At 46.8% G+C, this 7,803-nt stretch overlaps 1 protein-coding gene across 1 annotated transcript in view; it reads left to right on the top strand.

The window, feature by feature from the left end:
* Positions 1-245: 245 nt before the first annotated feature.
* Positions 246-7,803, top strand: part of LEMD1 (LEM domain containing 1) — a 28,586-nt gene continuing 21,028 nt past the window's right edge. The window contains exons 1-3 of the mRNA XM_027565931.1: positions 246-427; positions 983-1,105; positions 3,881-3,951. Coding sequence (XP_027421732.1) covers positions 346-427; positions 983-1,105; positions 3,881-3,951 — 276 coding nt within the window. The 5' untranslated portion in view covers positions 246-345. The remainder of the gene's footprint in view (positions 428-982; positions 1,106-3,880; positions 3,952-7,803) is intronic.

The following is a 7,803-nucleotide window of genomic DNA, read 5'->3' as shown; positions in this document are numbered from 1 at the left end:
GCAGTGATCGAAATATCTGTTCATTTTGTGTAGAAGATTTTTCTTACATTAGTTGAGTAGAAAAGTTAGAAATAATTGAACCCCAAAGACACTGGGGAAAGTGACACCCTACCAAAGCTTTGCACTGAGGCCACTAAGGCCAGAAGAGATTGATGACAGACAAACAGCAGAAAATGGTGGGTTTTGCTTTATTGATTCTGCACCTCCACAGCTGGGGAGCTGGGGCTGTAAACACTTCTGTGGACTGGTAAAGTTTTAGTTCTCATTTACAAGTCTCGTTTATAACTTAACGTCTTGCTATCTCAAGGATTCCACTGTCAGAAAAGGGACCCAAGTTTTGTCACCATGGTGGAGGTGAAGTGTCTGAGTGATGACGAATTACAGAATGAACTCCACAAACTTGGATTTCCACCTGGCCCAATACTACGTACGTATGCGGCAATTATTAGAGGCTGCTCAACGATTACTTGTGAGCTAACTCCAAAGCCTGAAAATTATTTGTAATGGAAGGAACATATGCAATAAAAAACTTTAAAATAGAAATAGGAAAAAATTTTAAAACCCAGAAAACCATATAGAAGGAAGAGACCATAAGTAACCCAGTTCTTACTCACAGATTAGTGAAGAGAAAGTATTGATATTTTACAATCGTGAGAGTTACTCTTGATTATATCACCCTGGGCTCTTTTTACATTTCTAGAATGTGCCCGTGTTAACTGTTTATGTCCTTGTCCATATTTCCCATAAATAGGATGTACGACTTTGTCAGTCTTTTTCTCCAATGTCCACGACACCTAACTCTGTGGCCAGTCCACAGAAGCCCACCTTAAGTGTTGGTGGAAGGCGAGGAGTGAGTCCAGTAGGTATGGGGTCCACCTTACTGTAAAAGCCACAATTTCCCAATAATGTAAGAATAAAAATCTAAGTTGTGTAATATTTTGAATCACAGACTGACTTAACTGCTCCCCACATTCTTGCTCAGCTTCCACCAGAAAAGTGTATGAGAAGAAGCTAGTGCAATTGTTGGTCTCAACTCCCTGTGCACCACCCAAGAAGAATGGACCCGGAGAACTGAACAGAGCTCAGGACAATGACGACAGTGAAGGTACCATCAGAAGCTGACCTGTAGATAGCAGCTGTGCACTTATTCACACCTTTACGGTACGGTTTGTGCAGCCTTAAATGCTATGCCAGGTGACCTGTGAAATATCCCTGTGGCCTGTTTGCACACAGAGCCGAAAAATAGGCCCCTGGGCTGCAAAAGGAATCTATTAACGCCACATCTACAGTCATGCCAGTGACTCAGTGGGTGGACTGTTGGAGAAAGGACTGGTCAATTTGCACATTCTGTTACTAATCAGAGCCAACTCTGTGTTTGATTTCTAAAACCAGAAGTTCCGACAGGTAATTTCCTAGTCTCCTTTGAGGTCTCAACCTCTGCTTTGCCTCAAGCAATAAATTTGGCAGTTATTTTCTTCAGACTAAATGATGACACGTCCATTCAGACGTATGAACCAAATTGTACCTCCCCAAAGTCCTCCTGTGCCTCCTGCCTTCCTGACTTCATGGGGGTGGACCACAGCTGGTCTCTTCCAGGCCCCAGGGTGGGTAGGGAGTGGTGAACTCTGGGATCCGTGGTTTTTCTTTTCAGGGGCCCCTGCTGTAGGGCTACAGTTCTCCTGCAGGAGTGTCTAGTTTAGGCTCTGAGGGGGTGGGCTTTAAGAGTCCCACAATGCATTCTGAGGCTTTTTTTGTTCAATAGACATTGATTAGAGTCCTATGTGAAGCACAGTAAAATAAAAGGAACTATTATTCGTTGAAGGCCATCGATGCATTTCTGGCCTAGTATACATTATCTCACTTAACCCTCACAATACTTAGGTGAAGCTCAGAGAGGCCAAGTAGCCGGCTTAACATATAGCTCGGAAGTGGCCCCAGAAAATCAGCTCCCAATAGAATGTGCCACGAAGAGCAAGGCCCATCCGTCTTCATTATCACTAAGTGTCCAGGTCCTGGAACAATACTGTGCACACAGCAGGAAGTCACTCTACACTTCTCTCATAATTTCCATTATGAGGATGAACATATGACATTTTTATCCTGTCTGACCTACAAAAAATGGTAATTTCATATAGTTCAAATTAAGAACTCGACAAATGCCTGGGGCCCCCGAAGAATCCCCTGGAATACCTAGTGTTGGTGGTGCAGACCCTGAGGCTTTCCCTGAGCCCGGCATGACCTCATGGAAATGGCAGCAGAGTTTGGGGACGGACCTCACTGGCCCCTGAGCAGAGTAGTTAGCATGGGGGTCCCTCAGGACAAATGGCTACTGCAGAGTTTTTCTGGAGGTGGGGTGTGTTCAGAGTCTTGATCCAGATCTGGGGCTACCACTGTACCCTGCCAGAGACAAGAGCTGAAGGGACCTGACCAGCCCTCTGATGAAATGCAGGGTGAGCCTAGAAGATTCCAGAGAGGAAGGCTTGTACGCTCACTGCTCATGACTGCCCAGGACTGCAGGTCAGAGCTACACAACCAAGCTGTTGTGTTCTCAAGCCAAGCCATCCTGGTTCTCAGCAGGCAGGTTCTCCACATAGGTGCATTTACGCGAGGTCTAGGAGGGAGGTGGACCTTCGGTTTGCAAGCTCTGCTATTGCTTTACTGTCCACCCAACACTAGCCAACTGCAGGCAATCAGAGTGGAAGCTCTGCTTCAGTCCTGCTCTTGTAAAGCAAGAGTCAATGGCCAGTGGGTAGTACAAGCAGAAAACCTGCTTCTCAAGGCCAGGTCTGAATTAGACGCTTGAATCTGCCCATTGGAGGAGTTTCATAGACCCTGGTGCCGTTAGAATGCAGAGGTTGTCATGGAATTCAGGAGGTCTTGTGGACATTCGGCCTTGGCTGTTTCACAGAAGCACGCAGTCCTGGGGTGGGGTTGTGGTGGAGGGGACAGGGCAGCACCAGACCTGAGGCTGAGCATTAGGTCGTCCAATCAATGAGTGGATTCGGTTTTTCTTGTTCTCACTCACTGTGCTGGCATTCGGTGGATCTAACCTCTTCAGGGGCCTCCCTGGTGGCTCAGAGGGTAAAGCGTCTGCCTGCAGTACGGGAGACCTGGGTTTGATCCCTGGGTGGGGAAGATCCTCTGGAGAAGGAAACGGCAACCTACTCCAGTATTCTTACCTGGAAAACCCCATGGACAGAGAAGCCTGGTAGGCTACAGTCCATGGAGTCACAAAGAGTCAGACAAGACTGAGCGACTCCACTTTCAGTTTTCACAACCTCTTCAAACGTCCCAAATATTTTTGACTTAGAGGACTCATGTAAAATCCTATGCAAGAAAACCTCAGCTGCAAGTCCAACAGCACACAGTTGCTCCAAGTTGATCAAAACAGTTCTCCACCAACTGAAGCCGAGAGTTGATTAACAACCTCATGGCGGTTTCTGCTCATGGTGGTTCCCCTGATTTTAAAGCCTTTTCAGCACAGGCCAGGCCTTCCCTCCTCTGGGTGCTCCTTTGAATACGGGACAAATTCTGCCCTGTCTTGACAATCAGAGATGCATGAGGCTCACAGCCACTTTGAAAGGGCAATGACGAGACCAAAAACACGCCCAGATGAGCAGCCAGCTCTGGCTCTGCAGCGTGTTCTCTTAGAGGCACACAAAGCTGACTGCAGCCTCCCAGGGAGGAGCCCGCAGCGTGCTTGTGTGTTCCACAAAGGCCAGTGCTGAATCTGCTCTCAGAAGGCGAAATGAATTTTCTCCCCCTCACAAGAATCTTTTGCCCTGTGATTGAGAGGATTCACTCCTGTGATTGGTGTATATTCCCTTTGCTAGCTTGTATGTTCTCATGGCCGATTTTCCTTTTGTTTCCCATCATCCAGAGTTTAATGCCACTATCATTTTGAAACGAAATATCACACCCTCATCAGAAAAAAGCAAGGGACCCAAAAATGTATGTACAATTCTAATGCATGAATACTTTTACACATGTATTAAATATGGGAAATAGCACTTTTCATGTGTCTTAGCAAAGGAAATAGCTAGTCCGCTACACTCAGTTATAATGGTAAAATCCTAGTGTTTTAAAAAGCCCCTGTTAATGCAGGTTTCTGTTTTGTGAAAGTATTTCCACATCCCAGCACAGGGCCCAGAGTAAGTGTCTCCCGCCCCTCCCTGAATAGCCACCCTCGCCCCCTCCAGCGGTCGTCCCCTGTCTCTCCTCTCGCCTGCGGTCACACGTACACCCACAGTGAGCATGGGGTGAGTGTGAGTTCCCGTGCCCTTCTCTCTGTCTCCCGGACACCAAGGTCTGCCCTCCACCCTTGTCACCACTGAGACAAGCAGCCGGTTGGTGGGAGTCACAGGTTTGGGCAAGCCCCGCTGGGTTAGCAGCCCCGCCCTTCCACTTGCTGGTTGTGCGACTTGAACAGCTCTAGGCCTCCCCGAGTGCAGCTGGATCGCTGTGCCGTGACACAGGGCAACTGGGAAGGGGAAGGCTCTCGCCTCGGACCTGGAGCACTGTTAGCCCATGTCGTGAACTCCGGGCCATCAACTCTAGAGCCGCTTTCTCAGCCTTCTGATCACTGTCCCTCCTTGCTGAGATGCCTGTTTGCTTAGATTTTGGCAGCTCCGTGCTCTCTCGGCTCTTGGTTCTGGCCTCTTCCTGTTCCCAGCTGGGTCTCTGTCTGTTGGCCCCTACAGGCGCTGGTGCCCGAGCCTGCCTTCAGCCGCTTCCCCCTCACTCCGCGTCTTTTCCCTTTCTGTCTCTTCCCCTCCGGCCTCTCTCTGGGGTGTCTCTACATGGCCTACACAGAGAACCCTCTCCTAGGCTTGGGTCTGCATATCCAACTGCCTCCTGTCCTGGAGAGCTCCTTCCTTCTTCTCCTCCCTGTCCTTCCTTCCCCATTTCTCACATTCACCCAACAAATGCTTGTAATCATGGACATTTCACAGATTAGATAGATGTGCTTATACTCCCCCGCTTCGGTTATATCCCAGCAGCTCATTCTCACTCACCCCAACCTCCATCTGTGGCCTCTGCTCATTCTGATGGCTTCACTGCCTTCCCACTGTTCCAGCTCAAAACCTCTGAGTTATTGTGGGATGTCCACAGTCCTCAGCTTCCTACACATACATCATTGCCAAGTCCTGTGGATTAGAATTATGAGTTTTGTTTTTAATTATCCCTCCTTCTCTCTCCACTGCTGCTATGTTGGTTTGCATTCATCTACTTTTCTTTTTTTTTAAACTTTACAATATTGTATTAGTTTTGCCAAATATCGAAATGAATCCGCCACAGGTATACATGTGTTCCCCATCCTGAACCCTCCTCCCACCTCCCTCCCCATACCATCCCTCTGGGTCATCCCAGTGCACGAGCCCCAAGCATCCAGTGTCGTGCATTGACCCTGGACTGGCAACTCGTTTCATACATGATATTATACATGTTTCAATGCCATTCTCCCAAATCTTTCTCTCCCTCTCCCACAGAGTCCATAAGACTGATGAATACATCAGTGTCTCTTCTGCTGTCTCGTACACAGGGTTATTGTTACCATCTTTCTAAATTCCATATATAGGCGTTAGTATACTGATTTGGTGTTTTTCTTTCTGGCTTACTTCACTCTGTATAATAGGCTCCAGTTTCATCCACCTCATTGGAACTGATTCAAATGTATTCTTTTTAATGGCTGAGTAATACTCCATTGTGTATATGTACCACAGCTTTCTTATCCATTCATCTGCTGATGGACATCTAGGTTGCTTCCATGCCCTGGCTATTATAAACAGTGCTGCAATGAACATTGGGGTACACGTGTCTCTCTCCCTTCTGGTTTCCTCAGTGTGTATGCCCAGCAGTGGGATTGCTATTCATCTACTTTTTTTAAAAATTTGAACAATTGCAACATCTTCCTACCTGGCCTCTTCCTCCAACTTTACCGAGTCGGCTCAAACCTACCAGTAGAGATTAAATCATATTTCTAATTTGCCTGGAGGCTGTAGAACAGGATGCAGGCTTATTCTACACCGTGAGGAGACACCAGTGTCTCCAGTAACTTTATCACCCTCATCAGACTCAACTGTAATTACTTGTTTCTGCACCTCGCTCACTTTCTTTCCACAGGCCTTTGCCTCAGCTGTTCTCTTTGCATGGAATTCTTTTCATTCTCCCACCTGCTCCCCGTTTTCCTTCCTGTTAAAATCCTGTGATGACTTAAGGAGCATCTCAAAGGCCAGTGCAACGCGTCCCTCTGCAGGTGCCTTGTGTCCCCTTCAGTGGCTGCCACAGGCTCTTGCGCATAGTAGGAGCACAAAGCTCACCTCATCAAATCTACCAAACAGTTCTGTTGACAAATGGGTAAGTTTACCAATGTGATCTAGTGTGTAGACTACTTGCTCAGTTTAAATACCGAGTGAAAAGGAGCCCCCATGTAAACATTCCTGCAGTACACTCTAGCTTCAGCTTCCCACGGAAACATAATTCAAATTTGATGAAGGAATTCTGATATCTTACGCATTTTCTAAAAGGATTTTTAAATTCTTCTAAATGGCTCATTAAAGGAATCCTTTCCATTCAGTAAACCTCATTTCCACAGAAAAAGCCTTTTGTATAGTTCCTGCAAAGACATTTACAGAAAAAATAGCAGCCTGAGTATTTAAAATGCATCAGGTGGGACCAATGCCCTTCATGCTTTGCTTTACGGAGACCCGAAATAAAACATGTCAATATTTTAAATGAGCAATAGAATTTAATAGAAAGTTTGTGATGGCATAAGATGTTTTGATCTGAAGGATTTATATAAGCCATTTTGATTCTTGGAAGGGCCCCAAGACATCTTTTCAACTTTAAGTCTGAAAGTAAATGTAAATAAGCACTTAAATTTCCATGTACAATGTGGTAGAAAGTGTGTTTATTGAGACACTTGTCGAACACCATAGACTTTAATTACTTAAAAGCACTGGTCTGTACCTAACAGGCCTCTAAGTACCTGCAAGGGCAGTGTTTACATTTCTCTGAAACACCAGTGAGCACACATTTCCCTCTTATTTCAGAAGATTTCTAGGGGAATACAAACCACTTTGAGATTTGGATTGTGTCAATTTCTGCACACTTTTGAGTACTATATGTGTGTGTGTGTTATCAAGCCACATGTATGGCCCATTTGATTCGGTGGTTAAGACTACCAGCAAAGCCAGGTGGACATTTTGAACTGAGTGTTTTCCATCGGATAGACTCTAGACACAGTTTGGGCTTCCACTGATGGAGGAAGGAGTTGGGCCCGTGTGTATAACTCGGGCTCTAAGTCCCCTTCTCCCAAAGAGGGAAAAACAGTGTTCGGGTGGAAGTAGGGAGGCAACATAATCTAAGCACTGAGGTTGCATACAGTGGGGTTTGAGTAGGGTGACCATATAATTTATTATCCCTAACAGGATGCGTTTGAGAATGAAACCAGAAGGGATGCTGAAATAGCAGAAGTAAAAACAGGGCTGTTCTGCAAAACAGGGCATATGGTCACCCTGGGCCTGGGAGTGGTTCCAAAGGGTGACGTGTTTGTGCATGCACACGTCTTTGGGTGGGGGGGCTGCCGTGTGCAACACCCAGAGGGCAGCTGGCCCTGGAAGGTGTGTGCTCCTGGTCCCATCTGGGTTCCTTATTCTCTCCCCGACAGAGCGTGCTCTTTTCGGCCAGAATCCCCGCTCATTCTGCTCTCCCAGCCTGGAATGCCTTCTTCTCATCTTGCCGCCTCTCCTGTACTACGTTCCACCAGCAGTTTCTCCTCATGTGCTCTGTGGGTCTGGTTCT

Source organism: Bos indicus x Bos taurus, chromosome 16 (genome assembly GCF_003369695.1).
Source record: "Bos indicus x Bos taurus breed Angus x Brahman F1 hybrid chromosome 16, Bos_hybrid_MaternalHap_v2.0, whole genome shotgun sequence".
NCBI classification, from domain to species: Eukaryota; Metazoa; Chordata; class Mammalia; order Artiodactyla; family Bovidae; genus Bos; species Bos indicus x Bos taurus.
This window is presented reverse-complemented; position numbering and strand designations above follow the sequence as displayed.